This window comes from Musa acuminata, chromosome BXJ2-2, assembly GCF_036884655.1.
Source record: "Musa acuminata AAA Group cultivar baxijiao chromosome BXJ2-2, Cavendish_Baxijiao_AAA, whole genome shotgun sequence".
In the NCBI taxonomy this organism is placed as follows: domain Eukaryota; kingdom Viridiplantae; phylum Streptophyta; class Magnoliopsida; order Zingiberales; family Musaceae; genus Musa; species Musa acuminata.
The window spans coordinates 26,997,947-27,017,242 of NC_088339.1; the positions used below are offsets into that span (position 1 = coordinate 26,997,947).

General features: G+C 41.1%; 2 protein-coding genes across 2 annotated transcripts; both read right to left on the minus strand.

The window, feature by feature from the left end:
- Positions 1–4,787: 4,787 nt before the first annotated feature.
- Positions 4,788–7,991, minus strand: LOC103976315 (wall-associated receptor kinase 5-like). The gene is made up of 4 exons (XM_065094488.1): positions 7,541–7,991; positions 6,431–6,631; positions 6,109–6,261; positions 4,788–6,010 (listed from the first exon to the last, which is right to left on the minus strand). Exons 1-4 carry the CDS (start codon positions 7,947–7,949, stop codon positions 4,788–4,790), a joined length of 1,986 nt encoding a protein of 661 aa, XP_064950560.1. The 5' UTR covers positions 7,950–7,991.
- A 6,684-nt stretch (positions 7,992–14,675) lies between these two features.
- Positions 14,676–18,950, minus strand: LOC135604833 (wall-associated receptor kinase 3-like). Its single transcript, XM_065094489.1, has 6 exons — positions 18,877–18,950; positions 17,338–18,329; positions 16,772–17,248; positions 16,438–16,614; positions 16,155–16,340; positions 14,676–15,973 (listed from the first exon to the last, which is right to left on the minus strand). Exons 1-6 carry the CDS (start codon positions 18,882–18,884, stop codon positions 14,751–14,753), a joined length of 3,063 nt encoding a protein of 1,020 aa, XP_064950561.1. The 5' UTR covers positions 18,885–18,950; the 3' UTR covers positions 14,676–14,750.
- Between the last annotated feature and the right edge of the window lie 346 nt (positions 18,951–19,296).

Sequence of the window (19,296 nt, forward strand, 5' to 3'; positions counted from 1 at the left end):
GGGTGGTTGCACCGCTTGGCAGAGCTCGAAGACTGAGCCTTTGGGCGGTGCTACCTCTTGACAGGGGCGGTTGCACCGCCTGGCAGAGCTCGGAGACCGAGCTCCTCGGCGGTGCCACCTCTTAACAGGGGCGGTTCCATCGCCTGGCAGAGCTCGGAGACCGAGCTCCTGGGCGGTGCCACCGCCCAGCTTTCCTGGGAGACTGAGCTCCTGGGCAGTGCCATTGCCAGTCAGGAAATCTGGGTCCGAATGGGCTGATCCATTCGGCCCAATCTGGGTCTATCAAGGGTCCAATTGCCCCAGGATTAAGTTAATGAGATCACCTCCTATATCTAACTTAATCATCGTGCTAACTACGATATTTCTTAAGACATTTACTGTAACTTGCTCCGGTGCATCAATTGCTTCTTCCGGCGAACATCCAACGAACCTTCGGCGATGCTCCTGCGGACTTCCGGCAAACTCCTGGACTTGCAACGATCCACTTGGCGAGTTCCGACGAGCTTCTTTGGTAGACTCCTGGACTTCTCGGATTTGTTCCTGCAGAACCTCCGACGACTATCCGGACTTCCGTCGAACTCTCGAACTCTCAATGTGATCATAGCCTTGACTCCGACGTAACTCCTGCTGCATGTCTTACTTTCATCGTAGTTAATTCTGCACACTTATCTCAACATATATATTAGATAACAAATGACAATTGATTTCATCATCGAAATCCGAGATTCAACATTATTGAAATGCCATGTAGCATATTAATTTTGGATTAATGTTGACCGTTCATATACACATACAAGATAATGATATTACTGCTGGGCCCTATTACTTTATTTTTCTTCGTAGATTGAATCACATGATTGAGTCTGATTTCTCCCATGGCAACATAGCGAAACTTCTAGTTGTTTATATATATATATATATATATATATATATATATATATATATATATATATATATATATATATATATATATATATATATATATATATAATGAGATAATTGAAACTGATGTTACATCTAAACATGTTGAATTGTTGAAGCAATAAGAGGTTGCAAGCAAGTAGCCAATACAAAAATGAGTACTAAACGGAAATATACTCATCGTGGATAATACTGTGACCACATAAATTCCTACTCTAAGCTATAATTTCTCGTTGTGTCCTGAGCTCTTCCGACAATCGATTTAGAGACAGCATAAAATGTATCACTAAATAGACAGTCAATTTATTTTTTACTTTTTGCAGTACAGTTTATTCCTTTTTTTTTCATTATAATCCTCCACAAATCTTGTAATTTATACTCAACTTCTTTAATAGTAGGCCTGTCAGCTCCAAAGATCTCACGTTATCTTTGGAGACCAATCTTTTAAATATGCTTATCAAAATTGTGGTAACTATATACATTATGTTAACAGAAAATTGATAACAAACATGCCTTCGGTCACATATTCACATATTCTATATAACTTAATTTTCTGAGGTGCTCATTGACAATTGAATCTTCCATTATTAACATTGACAATTTAATTTTGCAAATGAACGGTATTCTTTGCTAATTTACATTACTTTGCAAATGAAAATTGCCCCAATTTTCAATTGCTCTTTCTCCAATGATATTTCACTCACTATGCAGCCGTATTGGAATACGAAAGCGGGAGGATTGGACGTCTGGTTGCACGTTAGAGCAAATGATCGGTCTCTCTTACAGCAGCCCAACTGGAAATAAGATGTCAACACTCCCACACTTTGTCGCGCAGTCATTTGTCGGATAACGTGCAAAAGATGGATCTGTCAATATATGACCAGAGTCGCCATAAGCATACTTATTCGGATGGCCAAAGCAAGCTGTATGATTTATATCTTTAAACTCGTAGCATACATCAAGAATTGTTGGAAGCATGCAGTTGTAAGAGTGTCGCCATGTTTTTTTTGTTTTTTCAGAAAGTACGATCAAAGACCTTTTGCAATATTAGGCATAGATGTCTACACAAGTCATCATCTCTTTTGACTCTTTGAATGCTAAAAATTATAAGTAATAAATTATAACAGAGAAGCTACAAAAAAGGAAGATTAGCATGTCCCTAACTTGTATCAGTCACTACGTATCCTTGCTTCGCTTACTAAATTGAACGCACATAAAGAGAGAGGAGGAACATCACCTTGGCAGCCATTGGGTAGATAGGGATTGCCCTGATAACTAAGAGAACATCCACAGCGGTATCCAACGCTAGAATTCGTGTAGGTATAATTAAGAATGTTGTAGCAATCACTGTTGCGACTGAGGCAATCGTAAGTCTTTGGATTCTTACGAGCAGCTTCACATGTAGGATGGTCTTCGATGCACCATGCTAAGGTTCCCTCCACTTCGGTGCTCCCCGCCTTTCACTGTTCGTTCGACATCCTGTTCGGGAACATTGTTTGCATCATAATAAATGGCCTTGATGTGTGTGGCATTAACCAAATCAAGATTGGTCTGGTTGAGTCGAGGAAACCGAATCCCCAGAGAAGTGTGGTTCCAGCTAGAGAGCTGAAATCTGCAGTGCCGGTTGCCACTGGTAGAGCATATAGTCGTAAGTATCGATAGTCATACCGGTAATGGAATTCATTAGATCGACGATCGCGTTGCAACCGGACACATACAATCTCTTTTCTGTCCCACCGAGTTAAAACTGTAAGGCCAGTCGCCGAGATCAATCACTGAAGTGCTGATGGACTTCACATCCACACCCATGATGATAATGGGTAATTTGACATGTACCATCCCAGTATCCAAATCAAATTTTCATAACCTCGATCTTGCCATCACCGAAGAAGAGCCTAGGAGATGTGGTGGTGCGGTGTATGCAGGAAAGATTGAAGCCCGGACAGTGGCAGCCATTGCCTATGCCGAAAGGATATGCGATGCTGATATTACCACAACAGTCGAAAGGTAGTGTGAAAGGTATGAATGCGGATGCACTTTCTGCTCTTTTTGAATCCATTGAGCTCAATCGTAACAGTGGTAGTAGTAACAGCGAGATCTCCACCGACTCCATCCCTTCTCTTCCCTCTCTCGAACAGCAGCCTTTTCCTCGTCTACCTGTCTCAAACCTGTTAGAAAAGGGAGATTCCCGTAGTTTAGGAAGATTGCATGGAAGAAATGTATAAAACATGAAACAACAGAACGATACACGTAGCAAGATAAGAAGCTATCCTTCAATGATACCATAACAGTAGCATAACTTACGTGTATGGTATCATGGAGCAGTAATTTGCATGGCTCAAAAGACGGTACAGCGGTCTACAAAGTTCATTAGACTTGTACTATGTACACTCGTAACATGAACTTCATGTTGGTCGGAGCTTGCCGTGGTTCTGTCCTCTTCCTGTTCCAATCGAAATTGAATTAAGTTAGAAATATAATTGAATCGGAATCGATTTTAGGTGATTCGATTTTGATTTTTTATTTTGAAAGACTAAAACCGATGATTTCGGTTCCAAACTGATGGTTTCGATTTTAAACCGTTGAAATATTTTTAAAGATAATTATATATTATATATAGTATAGTAGCTAAAATATTAAATTTAAATAAATGAATATGAGTTTGAGTCATGAGAGAGACTTTATGTTTGATTAAAGATTTTTTTTCCCAAAGAGGTATTTAGTTGGATTAAAAAATTTATTATTTTATTTTTTTAATATCAGCCTTGCCTATTATAGTTATACATATATATTTTTTTTAATTTTAGAAATAAAATTCTGATGTTTTTATATTTTAATTTATTTTTTAATTAAAAAATTGAGGTTAATATCGAACCCAAATCGTCCGAATCAGAATCAAAACCGATGGTTCCGATTCCTGATTTCAAGAAATCAAAACCGATGATTCCAAAATCATGGTTCGGTTCGGTAAGAGCTATCCCATTGCATTGCATGTGAATATATAATGATGCTATCTGTTATAGGAGTTGATCCGTTGATTGGCATCCACTATTAAAACTATCTGTAATAGGAGTTGATCCGTTATAATTTTGACATCAATATGGTACATTGGAGCCATTACAGTCAACAATAACATGACAATTTTAACTAATCAATAATGTGTGACAAATATTTAACACGTTTCCTTGTAAAGAAAATAATAGGATATTGAACTGATAAAAGCAACAACAGTCATGTTCCCTTGTTTTCCTCAAGTCTAATCAATGCCACCGTTGTTGAGAGTCGAAGACACGACGTGAATCTGCAACTACAAAAGTACATCCAGACAGCAATATATGACTGAACCCATTTAGATTCTACCAATGAAACTACCAGTGAGTATACGCAAAGGTTATCAAAGAAAGCACATGTTTTCCATTGATTCTCCATAATTTGATGTTGAAGAATACTAATCATCATCATAAAGATGCCCCTCCTTTGGCATGGCCCAAAAAAGAGCAACGATGAGTGTTGTATCATCAGTTATTTTCTTATATCCGTGAAAATAGTATTTAATTGTTAGAATAAGCATTTTATAAGTATCATCATCATAACTGTTATTAATACTACAAATTCAAATAAGTAAACAAGATATATATATATATATTATGAACAGATACATATACCTGAGAACATATATGAGCATTTATAAAATACAAACATGCTAATGGCAATACCAGTGCCTAATAATCCCAGAAGTTATTTGGAATAAAAATTTACGACATAACATTCCCACATGATGACTACACGACATAATGACCCGTGCATAAGATGCATTTTCTTATATTGCCAATACAAATAAATATAAATACTAATATAAAACACACTCACCGTGGGTTATAATCTGACCACAAGATTTCTTTTTCTAAGCTATAATTCCTAGATGTCCCTTCGGTTGCTAGGTCAACTGAAATAGACAAAGTATATGATGAATCACTTAGCAGACATTTAGTTTCTTCATTACCTTCTGCAATATGATTGTCTGCATTCTTCTTAATCCTTCTTAGGCTTTGTAGTTTATATTCCACTTCTTTCATCGTAGGCCTTTCGCTTCCTTTAAACTTCAAGCACGTTGCTACTAGTTGAATAACTTCCATAAGCACTTGTTTAGTCTCTTCTTTCATAACACGATCCTCCACGAGATCAAAATAGCGTTTCTCTTTCAATGCTTGAAGAAAATACGTTGACAGGTTTTGTTTGTTCTCATGCTCGATGGAGAAAATAGGTTTCTTTCCTGTTAAAAGCTCCAGAAGAATGACCCCAAAGCTATAAACATCGCTCTTCTCTGTTAGTTGACTTGTTTGATAATACTCTGGATCCAAGTATCCAAAGGTACCTTGAACAGCAGTAACTATATGAGTTTGATCAAGTGGAATAAATCTTGAAGCCCCAAAATCTGATACTTTTGCTGTGAAGTGATCATCCAAGAGAATATTCGATGATTTAACATCTCTGTGTAAAATAGATATCGAAGCAGCCGAATGCAAATAAGCAAGTGCTCCTGCAGTCTCTGCCGCGATCCTCAAACGAGTTTCCCATGACAATACACAACTACCATCTAAAGTATGGAGATGGTCCGAAAGAGCACCATTTGAGATAAATTCATAGATCAATAAGGGCACTTCAGTCTCCAAGCAGCAACCAAAAAGCTTTACCACGTTTCTATGATTAATTTGAGAAAGAATTGCAACCTCATTGATGAATTGATCTATCTCGCTCTTCTTCACAATCTTTGACTTCTTTATGGCGACTACGCGTTGATCCGACAGAATCCCTTTGTAAACTGTTCCGTGTCCTCCACGACCGAGCACTCGAGTTTCATCAAAATTATTGGTTGCCTTTTCTATCTCTTCAAGAGGAAATATCTTTGTTCTCTCAGCAACATCTTCACGGGAAGAGATGAGTTGTTGTAGCAGTAAACCATGATTCTGACGGAAGTGTTTTTCTCTTATTCTCTTTTGTTTTCTTTTCTTCCATTTCGTCCTTAGGATAATCAAACTCGTACTCAAGAGCAATAAGCCCGCGCCATTACTTGCGCCGATGATGACACCTGCACGTTAACACACAAAGTTTTAGCTTTCCCCGACTCTTTTTAGCTTTGCCGATGGCATTTACCCTCTACCGTGTTAATTGGTATCGAGGACTTGCCTAACACAAGAGTCGGCTTTTTGTCAGGGATGCAGGCTCTTTGTCTAGGATCACCGGACGACCCAGGTGGGCATGTGCAAGTATAGTTGCCCATCGTGTTAGTACAAGTTCCATAGCAAACATATTTTTGGGGATTGCGACACTCATCAATATCTGACAATTCATCAAAAATAATAGCAATGCTTGAGAAGGAAATTTTAGAAGATCATAGCAAAAAAGAAAAAAGAAGCCTGTGAAAGCGGAAAGATAATTTTATATGTAGATGCTGCTTATACAACTAATATTCTTCGTATCAAAGAGGGAGGGAAAGAGTTCGAAGTACCTGTACATCCATTTAGGAGATATGGATTTCCTTCGTAACCAACGTTACATTGGCAACGATATCCTGAAATTTCCTGGCCATTGCTACTAATTTTCTCGTCATTACATGAGCTGTGTTGGTCGACACATGCGAATGTGGTCGTGTTTAGCTTAGCATCCTTGCAGGACTGGTCTGTGATTATCCAATTCAAGATGAATAGCTCTTCAAGACCAATGAAAGGTTGATTATTGTATGCGAAGGAAAAGAAGTAATCATATTTTTTTTTCTTGACTGCCAAAGTCCCTTCCACCAACGACATATTCACCACTACGTAGTAGTCTTGGAAGGAGAGAGTGTGAGGCTCAGTTGTCCTGTTGCATGTTAGAAAAAATGACTGGTCTCTGTAGCAGCCCTCTTCCACCCCAAACGGAAAGAAGATGTCAACATCCCCACATTTTCTTGAACAATTATTTGGCAGAGATGGTGTGAAAATTTAATCTGTTGAGATGATCACAATGCTCAAAGACGGAATTAATGCAACACAACTTTTCTTTTAATACATGTATATACATTTAAATATACACAGGAGAGATGAGGAATGAACATTACCTTGGCAGCCGTTGGGTATGTAGGGATAACCGTGATAACTTAATGAGCACCGACAAATATATCCAATAGTGTAATTCATGTGAGCTGAACTAGGAAAGATATCGAAGCAATCACTATTATAGCTGCGGCAAGCGTAAGTCATCATATCCTTCTTAGCCTCTTTACATGTTGTTTGGTCGGTAATATAATACGCAAGGGTGGCCACTATCACTTGTGTTCCCGTCCCATTCAATATTCTTTCGATATCCTCAGTGAAATTACTCGGATGATACATGAAGGCCTTAATAGGAGAGGCGTTAAACAAATGATGCTCGTCGAGCCGAGTTAACCGAATCCCTAAGGAAGTGAAATTGCCAGCATTCCAATTATACATGGAAATTGTACAGTATTCATGTGGAGTCGAACTATTGGGATAACAGGTTGTTGAGCAAGAATCGATGGTGGTATTGGTTGCAAGATCAACTAGATTTGCATTAGCGCTGCAACCAGCGACATAAATCTCGTTAGATGTCAATGAATCACCGTAACTGGATGTAAGGTTTGCCAACAAGTTAAAAGAGAAGGGCAAATTCCTCAGATCAATCAATGTGTAATTGACATAGTCCTCGTCGACATCCATGGTGACAATTGGAGTTTTCACGTACACGATTCCATTGTCCATATCAAAATCAATGACCTCAACGGTGCCATCGCCCAAGAAGAGGCTACGAGTAGGAGGATCAGTGGAATGGCTCATGCAGGTAAGGTTAAAACCTGCACGAAAGCAGCCGCTGCCTAGACCGAAAGGGTACTCGAAGCTGATGTTACCACAGCTTTTTGGGCAGTTGGAAGGGAGGGGAAAAGTTGTGTCTGTGGATGTATTTTCTGCTCCTGTTGAACCCATTGGCCCCAATGTCAGAAATAGTAAGAGCAGCACCTCTGCTAACCCCATCCCTTCTCTTCCCTCACTCGAACACCAACGTCCAGATGTTACCAACCTGTAGAAAAAGAGAGTTAGGCTCAGTTAGCAAAGCTTACTTAAGTTGGCTACATGGACAATATTTATAACACGAACCCATAACACCATAAAATTAATTAGTGGTAAAGTCGATTTCTGTGACACCAAAGCACTTCCATATCGATCAAATATGGTAGTGTTGAAATCTCAAAGATTTTCTGCAGCCGAGGAAAAGCATCCCCAGCCTGCATTTGTATACGTTATTAATTTATATCAGTGTTTACTATAAATAATATTTACCTTTTTGACAGTATAGTGGTGATGACTAGTGTGACCCAGGGCTTATAGAGAATGAGCAGAGGACCTCCTCTGCACACCCTGAAAAAAGGAACTCTGAAAACACTGTGTTTTGGTGAAGCGGGGTTGATGATTTGTATGGTATCAATAATCCTCGGACACAACTCCATGGGATCTGCGAGGTTGTCTCTGATGGATCAGCCAGGATGGGAAGCAAACGGAGGCAGAGGGAAAGAAAGGGAAATCTTGTATACATGGGACAAAGAACGGGCACATGTTTCTTATTTGACATTAATCTAAGGACACCTTAAAAAGCAAATTGGTTTAATGATATAAGAAATTGCAAGAATAGCCAACGATAGCTCTACTAACCTTAGCATAGCATCAAGCTCAGCAACTCTCTTCACCTTCTCCTCTCCGATTCGTGCTCTTACTGGGACGAAACTGTTGAATTTAAATATGGATTTTCAACTAGCGTATGCTTTCCACATTTCCCCGTATTAGTCTACGCTTACAGTAGTCTAATTTGTCCATATACAAGTGAGGCATCATATTTGAATTTTCCTTCGAGTTGCTATTCTCTTCTTGTTCAAAGAAAAACTATCCTTACGGACTTCCACGTGAGTTGTTCTTGCTTCTATCTTCTTGTTACAGTATGATTTATTCGGATTTGGATAAGGAACAATTAGTTAAGACATCAGTAAGGTAATAATATAGCATGTAATCTAAAAACTTATGTTATTTAGTTTACAGACTAATATCGATAGCAAGACTAATCCGAAACAACTTATTTCTTAATTCATCTTAGATATGAAATTTCTTTCTAATAAAATCCCACAATTAATAACAAAAATTGGGATTTAACTCGTACGCTAATAGCCAAACAATGATTATTTCAATGTACTAATCAGATAATACAAGTATTGTATGGTTGAAGTTATCGTGGGCTTGTCAAGTAATATCTTTATCTTTGAAGATAAATATTAACTTTACGGTAGCCCATACTTCTCACATTTTTCTTTTATTAGTCTATGCTTGTAGTCGTCTAAAGCGTCGATGTATAAGTGAGACATCATGTTTGGATTTTCTATTGGGTTGTTGTTTTTTCTTCATTTGAGGAGAAACTATTCTTAAAGACTTCTAGGTGAGTCATTCTCTCTTCTATCTTCCTGTTGCAGTGTGATTTATTCTTCGAGTTTGAACGAGGAACAACTAGTCAAGCCATCAATCGGGTAATATATCATGATAATCTAAAAACTTGTGTTATTTATTTGATGGACCAATATTGATAGCAGGACTAATCCTAAACTACTCATTTCTTAATTTAGTTTAGATATAGCAGGACCAAACTTGTGTTATCCTGGTCGCGCGCGTGGGACCGAGGTGCCGAGGCGCGCGGGCTGGTCGCGCGCGTGGGACCGAGGAGCCGAGGTGCGCGGGATGGCCGCGCGCGTGGGGCCGAGTGGCCGAGACGCTCGGCGCGGTCGGACTGGCCGCGCGCATGGGACGCGGGCGGTTTGGCCGCGCGCGTGGGACGCGGGCGGTTTGGCCGCGAGTGAGGCGCGCGGGTTGGCCGCGCGTGAGGCGCGCGTGGGACCGAGGGGCCGAGGCGCGCGGGCTGGCCGCGCGCGTGGGGCCGAGTGGCCGAGACGCGCGGCGCGGTCGGGCTGGCCGCGCGCATGGGACCGAGGGGCCGAGGCGCGCGGGGCCGAGAAGCCAAGACCGACCCCTGAAGTCGCTGCTGCTGGTGCAGGTCGGCTGCAGTGGAGCAACCAAGGAGAAAGCTAACGTACCGTCATTTCGGGCCCTCCTTCTAGCGCCATTATGTTACGGTAAGTAACTTTTTTAGCCGTGGCCTCGGGGCCGTCGCGGCTGGGTTCGGGTCCGGAAGGCGGTGATCTCCGTAGGAGCGCTCCTCCAGGTCTCCCGGCGGCCGAGCTCGGTGGTTCGGGTCGGGAGGTCGGTTCGGCAGGTCGGGTCGACGGTTCGGGTCGGTGGCTCGGGTCGGGAGGCAGCTCCGAGGTCGGTTCGACAAGTCGGGTCGGCGGTTCGGGTCGGCGACTCGGGTCGGGAGGCAGCTCCGCCGCAGCTTCGGGAAGAGGCGACACCGTCTCGCACCTGCACACAGGTCGGGCCGGGAGCTCGGCCCGACCCCTCCGACGATCAAGTTAGAGAAAGATGTGGAGGGGATTGTGGATGAGGCAGAAGAAGAGCTTCTGAGTGCTTTGTGTCTGAGTGAGTTCCCCCCCTCTTTGCTTAGGACTCAGGGGTATTTATAGAGGAGGTTTGATGTTACCGCTGGGGTTGTGTGGGAGGCCGAGCTGATGCAGGGTATGGAGAGCCTCGGGCAGTGTGTTGCTCAGGGGGTTGCGTGGGAGATCGGGGGATCGCAGGGTATGGGCGAGCTTCAACCGTTACCTGCTTCTGTCTCGTCCGGCTGTGCTGGGTCTGCCATTTTTTGCCATATCAAACGGTATTCTTTGCTAATTTACATTACTTTGCAAATGAAAATTGCCCCAATTTTCAATTGCTCTTTCTCCAATGATATTTTACTCACTATGCAGCCGTATTGGAATACGAAAGCGGGAGGATTGGACGTCTGGTTGCACGTTAGAGCAAATGATCGGTCTCTCTTACAGCAGCCCAACTGGAAATAAGATGTCAACACTCCCACACTTTGTCGCGCAGTCATTTGTCGGATAACGTGCAAAAGATGGATCTGTCAATATATGACCAGAGTCGCCATAAGCATACTTATTCGGATGGCCAAAGCAAGCTGTATGATTTATATCTTTAAACTCGTAGCATACATCAAGAATTGTTGGAAGCATGCAGTTGTAAGAGTGTCGCCATGTTTTTTTTGTTTTTTCAGAAAGTACGATCAAAGACCTTTTGCAATATTAGGCATAGATGTCTACACAAGTCATCATCTCTTTTGACTCTTTGAATGCTAAAAATTATAAGTAATAAATTATAACAGAGAAGCTACAAAAAAGGAAGATTAGCATGTCCCTAACTTGTATCAGTCACTACGTATCCTTGCTTCGCTTACTAAATTGAACGCACATAAAGAGAGAGAAGGAGGAACATCACCTTGGCAGCCATTGGGTAGATAGGGATTGCCCTGATAACTAAGAGAACATCCACAGCGGTATCCAACGCTAGAATTCGTGTAGGTATAATTAAGAATGTTGTAGCAATCACTGTTGCGACTGAGGCAATCGTAAGTCTTTGGATTCTTACGAGCAGCTTCACATGTAGGATGGTCTTCGATGCACCATGCTAAGGTTCCCTCCACTTCGGTGCTCCCCGCCTTTCACTGTTCGTTCGACATCCTGTTCGGGAACATTGTTTGCATCATAATAAATGGCCTTGATGTGTGTGGCATTAACCAAATCAAGATTGGTCTGGTTGAGTCGAGGAAACCGAATCCCCAGAGAAGTGTGGTTCCAACTAGAGAGCTGAAATCTGCAGTGCCGGTTGCCACTGGTAGAGCATATAGTCGTAAGTATCGATAGTCATACCGGTAATGGAATTCATTAGATCGACGATCGCGTTGCAACCGGACACATACAATCTCTTTTCTGTCCCACCGAGTTAAAACTGTAAGGCCAGTCGCCGAGATCAATCACTGAAGTGCTGATGGACTTCACATCCACACCCATGATGATAATGGGTAATTTGACATATACCATCCCAGTATCCAAATCAAATTTTCATAACCTCTGTTACGGTAAGTAACTTTTTTAGCCGTGGCCTCGGGGCCGTCGCGGCTGGGTTCGGGTCCGGAAGGCGGTGATCTCCGTGGGGGCGCTCCTCGAGGTCTCCCGGCGGCCGAGCTCGGTGGTTCGGGTCGGGAGGTCGGTTCGGCAGGTCGGGTCGGCGGTTCGGGTCGGCGGCTCGGGTCGGGAGGCAGCTCCGAGGTCGGTTCGACAGGTCGGGTCGGCGGCTTGGGTCGGCGGCTCGGGTCGGGAGGCAGCTCCGCCGCAGCTTCGGGAAGAGGCGACATCGTCTCGCACCTGCACACAGGTCGGGCCGGGAGCTCGGCCCGACCCCTCCGACGATCAAGTTAGAAGAAGATGTGGAGGGGGTTGTGGATGAGGCAGAAGAAGAGCCTCTGAGTGCTTTGTGTCTGAGTGAGTTCCCTCTCCCCCTTCTCTTGAGAGTTCGGGGGTATTTATAGATAGGTTTAGCGTTTACCTGACGTGGCCACCTACTGGAGTGAGATGGTGCCTCTGATGGTGTCTGACGCGGCCGCTGGGGTCGCGTGGCGGGGCAGCTTGCAGCAGGGTATGGGCGGGGGCAGGTCGTTGTCCTGCTTTGCCGTGGTCAACTGTGCGAGGTCGGAGGTCGTCGCACGACAGTGGGAGTTGTCAGCGTTATTGCTTTCCTGGGGGGATGTCGTCATGGCGCGTCATCCGGCCACTTTTATCCCTATCAACCTCGATCTTGCCATCACCGAAGAAGAGCCTAGGAGATGTGGTGGTGCGGTGTATGCAGGAAAGATTGAAGCCCGGACAGTGGCAGCCATTGCCTATGCCGAAAGGATATGCGATGCTGATATTACCACAACAGTCGAAAGGTAGTGTGAAAGGTATGAATGCGGATGCACTTTCTGCTCTTTTTGAATCCATTGAGCTCAATCGTAACAGTGGTAGTAGTAACAGCGAGATCTCCACCGACTCCATCCCTTCTCTTCCCTCTCTCGAACAGCAGCCTTTTCCTCGTCTACCTGTCTCAAACCTGTTAGAAAAGGGAGATTCCCGTAGTTTAGGAAGATCGCATGGAAGAATGTATAAAACATGAAACAACAGCACGATACAAGTAGCAAGATAAGAAGCTATCTTTCAATGATACCATAAAAGTAGCATAACTTACATGTATGGTAGCATGGAGTAGTAATTTGCACGACTCAAAAGACGGTACAGCGGTCTACAAAGTTCATTAGACTTGTACTATGGACACTCGTAACATGAACTTCATGTTGGTCGGAGCTTGCCGTGGTTCTGTCCTCTTCCTGTTCCAATCGAAATTGAATTAAGTTAGAAATATAATTGAATCGGAATCGATTTTAGGTGATTCGATTTTGATTTTTTATTTTGAAAGACTAAAACCGATGATTTCGGTTCCAAACTGATGGTTTCGATTTTAAACCGTTGAAATATTTTTAAAGATAATTATATATTATATATAGTATAGTAGCTAAAATGTTAAATTTAAATAAATGAATATGAGTTTGAGTCATGAGAGAGACTTTATGTTTGATTAAAGATTTTTTTTCCCAAAGAGGTATTTAGTTGGATTAAAAAATTTATTATTTTATTTTTTTAATATCAGCCTTGCCTATTATAGTTATACATATATATTTTTTTTAATTTTAGAAATAAAATTCTGATGTTTTTATATTTTAATTTATTTTTTAATTAAAAAATTGAGGTTAATATCGAACCCAAATCGTCCGAATCAGAATCAAAACCGATGGTTCCGATTCCTGATTTCAAGAAATCAAAACCGATGATTCCAAAATCATGGTTCGGTTCGGTAAGAGCTATCCCATTGCATTGCATGTGAATATATAATGATGCTATCTGTTATAGGAGTTGATCCGTTGATTGGCATCCACTATTAAAACTATCTGTAATAGGAGTTGATCCGTTATAATTTTGACATCAATATGGTACATTGGAGCCATTACAGTCAACAATAACATGACAATTTTAACTAATCAATAATGTGTGACAAATATTTAACACGTTTCCTTGTAAAGAAAATAATAGGATATTGAACTGATAAAAGCAACAACAGTCATGTTCCCTTGTTTTCCTCAAGTCTAATCAATGCCACCGTTGTTGAGAGTCGAAGACACGACGTGAATCTGCAACTACAAAAGTACATCCAGACAGCAATATATGACTGAACCCATTTAGATTCTACCAATGAAACTACCAGTGAGTATACGCAAAGGTTATCAAAGAAAGCACATGTTTTCCATTGATTCTCCATAATTTGATGTTGAAGAATACTAATCATCATCATAAAGATGCCCCTCCTTTGGCATGGCCCAAAAAAGAGCAACGATGAGTGTTGTATCATCAGTTATTTTCTTATATCCGTGAAACTAGTATTTAATTGCTAGAATAAGCATTTTATAAGTATCATCATCATAACTGTTATTAATACTACAAATTCAAATAAGTAAACAAGCTATATATATATATATATATATATATATATATATATATATATATATATATATATATATATATATATATATATATTATGAACAGATACATATACCTGAGAACATATATGAGCATTTATAAAATACAAACATGCCAATGGCAATACCAGTCCCTAACAATCTCAGAAGTTATTTGGAATGAAAATTTACGATATAACATTCCCACATGATGACTACATGACATAATGACCCGCGCATAAGATGCGTTAGGTTACATTGCCTATACAAACAAATATAAATACCAGTACAATACACACTCACCGTGGGTTATAATGTGACCACATGAATTCTTTTTCTAAGCTATAATTCCTGGATGTCCCTTCGGTTGCTTGGTCAACTGAATCGGAGAAAGTATAAGATGAATCGCTCAGTAGGCACTCAGTTTCTTCATTACCTTCTGCAATATGACGTCCTCCATTCTTTCTAATCCTTCTTAGGCTTTGTAGTTTATACTCCACTTCTTTCATCGTAGGCCTTTCGCTTCCTTTAAACTTCAAACACGTTGCTACCAGTTGAATAACTTCCACAAGTTCTTGTTTAGTCCCTTCTTTCATAACACGATCTTCCACGAGATCAAAATAGCGCTTCTCTTGTAGTGCTTGGAGAAAATACATTGACAGGTTCTGTTTATTCTCATGTTCGATGGAGAAAATAGGTTTCTTTCCTGTTAAAAGCTCCAGAAGAATGACCCCAAAGCTATAAACATCGCTCTTCTCTGTCAATTGACTTGTTTGATAATACTCTGGATCCAAGTATCCAAAGGTACCTTGAATACCGGTAACTATATGAGTTTGATCAAGTGGAATAAATCTTGAAGCCCCAAAATCTGATACTTTTGCTGTGAAGTTATCATCCAAAAGAATATTCGATGACTTAACATCTCTGTGTAAAATAGATATTGAAGCAGCCGAGTGCAAATAAGCAAGTGCTCCTGCGGTTTCTGAAGCGATCCTCAGACGAGCTTCCCATGACAATGCAGAACTACCATCTGAAGTATGAAGATGGTCCGAAAGAGCTCCGTTTGAGATAAATTCATAGATCAATAAGGGTACTTCGGTCTCCAAGCAGCATCCAAAAAGCTTTACCACGTTTCTGTGATTAATTTGAGAAAGAATTGCAACTTCATTGACGAATTGATCTATCTCGCTCTTCTTCACAATCTTTGACTTTTTTATAGCGACTACGCGTTGATCCGACAGAATCCCTTTGAAAACTGTTCCATGTCCTCCACGACCGAGCACTCGAGTTTCATCAAAATTATTAGTTGCCTTTTCTATCTCTTCCAGAGGAAATATCTTTGTTCTATCAGCAACATCTTCACGGGAAGAGATGAGTTGTTGTAGCAGTAAACCATGATTCTGACGGAAGTGTTTTTCTCTTATTCTCTTTTGTTTTCTTCTCTTCCATTTCGTCCTCAGGATGATCAAACTCGTACTCAATAGCAATAGGCCCACGCCATTACTTACGCCGATGATGACACCTGTAAATACCAACCATTGAGTTTTCTATCCTCACATTGCAGCCTGTGTACATTAATTTTGGTGCATGTTTTGGTTCTTTATTTATATTTGCTCAATCATATGTATATATACTTTGATTTATATCAGACGTATTAATATTCCTATTGCATCTTTATAAACCAATAAGTTTGGAGGACTTACCTAACAGAACAGTCTGTTTTTTGTCGGGGATGCATGCTTGTTTAGGATCACCAGTTGTCCCTCGTGGACATGTGCAGGTGTAACTGCCGATCGTGTTCTTACAAACCCCATTGCAGACGTATTTGTCGGGGAATTTACACTCATCGATATCTGACAAATCATCAAAAAGAAAAATGGTAGCTATATCTCACGTTTACATAATTTATTTTTTCGGAGGTGCACACTGACGATTAAATATTAGTTTTTGACGTCAATTAACATTTAAGAAAGAGGTAAAGGAATCAGGTACCTGTGCATTCATTACGAACGTATGGATTTCCTTCATAACCTTTGGAGCAATTGCATGCTCGTCTAGGATCGCCAGTTGTCCCTGGTGGACATGTGCAGCTGTAACTGCCCATCGTGTTATTACAAGTTCCATAGCAAGCATATTTTTGGGGAAAGCTACACTCATCAATATCTGTCAATTCATCAAAAATATTAGCAATGCTTGAGAAGGAAATTTTAGAAGATCATTGCAAAAAGTAAAATGAAGTCTGTGTGTATGCATTAAGTAGATACTGCTCGTACGACTAATATTTCTCATATGCAAGAGGGAGGGAAAGAGTTCGAAGTACCTCTACATCCATTACGGAGATATGGATTTCCTTCATAACCATCGTTACATTGGCAACGATATCCTGAGATTTTCTGGTCATTGCTACTAATGTTCTTGTCGTAACATGAGCTGTTTTGGTCGACACATGCGAATGTGGTCGTGTTCACCTTAGCATCCTTGCAGGACTGGTCTGTGATTATCCAATTCAAGATGATTAGCTCTTCAAAACCGATGAAAGGTTGATTTTCGTATGCGAAGGAAAAGTAGTCATAATCTTGTGGTCTCTTGACTTCCAATTTCCCTTCCTCGAACGACATATTCATCACTATGTAGTAGTCTTGGAAGAGGAGAGTGGGTGGCTTAGCCGACCTGTTGCATGTTAGTAAAAATGACTGGTCTCTGTAACAACCCTCTTCCACCCCAAAAGGAAAGTAGATATCAACATCCCCGCATTTTGTTGAACAGTTATTTGACAAAGATGGTGTGGAAGTTGCATCTGTTGAGATGATCAAAATGGTCAACTGTTATATTTAAATACATTTATATATATAAATTATACACAAAGAGATGAGGATGGAACATTACCTTGGCAGTTATTGGGTATGTAGGGATTGCCTTGATAACTTAACGAACACCGACAAATGTATCCAATAGTATAATTTATAAGGGTTCCCTCACGAAAGACATCATAACAATCACTATTGTTGCTACCACAAGCATAAGTCATCATATTCTTCTGAGCCTCTTTACACATAGTGTGGTCGGTCATATACCATGCTAGGGCAGTCACTGTCGCTTGTGTTTCCGTCCCGTTTAGTATTCCTTCGATATCCCCAGTAAAATTGCTCAGATTATACACGAAGGCCCTAATGGTAGAGGCGTTAAACAAATTGAGTCGGGTTAACCGAATCCCCAAGGAAGTCAAATTCTCAGCATTCAAATAATACATACCAAAACGACAGTATCCTGTATCAAATGAGTACCAGTATTCATGTGGACTTGAACTATTGGCATAACAGGTAGTTGAGCAAGTATCAATGGTTTTATTGGTAGCAAGATCAACTAGATCAGCATTGGCGCTGCAACCAGCGACAAAAATCTCGTTATATGTCAATGAAATAGTGAAACTGTCAGTAAAGTTTGCCTCCAAGTTAAAAGAGAAGGGGAAATTCCCCAGATCAATCAATGTATGATTGATATATTCCTCATCGACATCCATGGTGACGATTGGAGTTTTCACGTACACGATTCCTTTGTCCATATCAAAATCAACGACCTCAATGGTACCATCGCCCAATAAGAGCCTCTGAGAAGGAGGATCAGTGGTTTGGTTTATGCAGGTCAGGTTAAAACCTGCACGAAAGCAGCCGCTGCTTATACCGAAAGGGTACTCGAAGCTGATGTTACCACAGCTTTTTGGGCAGTTGGAAGGGAGGGGAAAAGTTATGTCTGTGGATGTATTTTCTGCTCCTATTGAACCCATTGGTCCCAATGTCAGAAATAGTAAGAGCAGCACCTCTGCTAACCCCATCCCTTCTCTTCCCTCGCTCGAACACCAACGTCCAGATGTTACCAACCTGTTAGAAAAAGAGAGTCAGGCTTATTTAGCAAAGCCTACTTAAGTTGGCGACATGGGCAAGACTTATAACACGAACTGATAACACCATAAAATTAATTAGTGGAAAAGTCGATTTCTGCAGCCCAGGAAAAGCATCCCAAGCCTGCATATGTATATAGTATTAATTTATAAAGTGTCCATTATGAATAATATTTAGCGGTTTGATAGTATAGTGGTGATGACAAGTGTGACCCAGGGCTTTTAGAGGATGAGCAGAGGAACTCTGAAAACACGTCGGATAAAGAACGGGCTTGATGAATTCTGAGCTATCAATAATCCTCGGACACAACTCCATGGCATCTGCGAGGTTAGGGAGGTTCTCTCTAATGGATCAGCCAGGATGGGAAGCAAACGGAGGCAGTGGGAAAGGAAGGGAAAACTTGTATATAGGGGATAAAGCACGGGCACATGTTTCATATTTGACATTAATCTAAGAATACCTTAAGAAGAAAATTGGTTTAATGATATAAGAAATTGCAAGAACAGCCAACGAGAGCTCTACTAACCTTCGCATAGCATGAAGCCTAGCAACTCTCTTCACCTTTCTCCTTTCCGCTTCTGGCTCTTACAGGGACGAAACTGTGGCAGTGCACAGAGGGGTAGATTCTCGATGTAGATAAATAACGCTGGGGCAATAATTAGCATTAGACTAGCGAACGTATTGACTTAGTCTGGATTGATACCTGTTTGGATTTCGCAGAGCTGTTCCATCGGGCATGAACATCGATGTTATACATTTCTCGGTGATATCGGATAAGTTCAATTCCTTGGAAAACAATGTTTCCACCGATTTATCTAGCTGAAGTATGTATTATCTAATTTCAATCCGATTGGTACTACTAAAACTTTAGTCAGTATATATTTGCAGTCCACCTCAGGAAAGTGAATCCAGAGTAGTCCGATGTGACGTGGTTTTCAGTGAGTCA

Coding starts and splice junctions, on each gene's coding strand:
- LOC103976315 (XM_065094488.1), bottom strand. CDS start 7,949: ATGGGGTTAGCAGAGGTGCTGCTCTTACTATTTCTGACATTGGGGCCA. Junction 6,632..7,540: donor AAACCTTACATCCAGTTACG/GTGATTCATTGA, acceptor TTGGTCTTGAAG/AGCTATTCATCTTGAATTGG. Junction 6,011..6,108: donor AAAGCCGACTCTTGTGTTAG/GCAAGTCCTCGA, acceptor GTTAACGTGCAG/GTGTCATCATCGGCGCAAGT.
- LOC135604833 (XM_065094489.1), bottom strand. Junction 17,249..17,337: donor CATACCCAATAACTGCCAAG/GTAATGTTCCAT, acceptor TCATCTCAACAG/ATGCAACTTCCACACCATCT. Junction 16,615..16,771: donor TCTCCGTAATGGATGTAGAG/GTACTTCGAACT, acceptor ATGAATTGACAG/ATATTGATGAGTGTAGCTTT.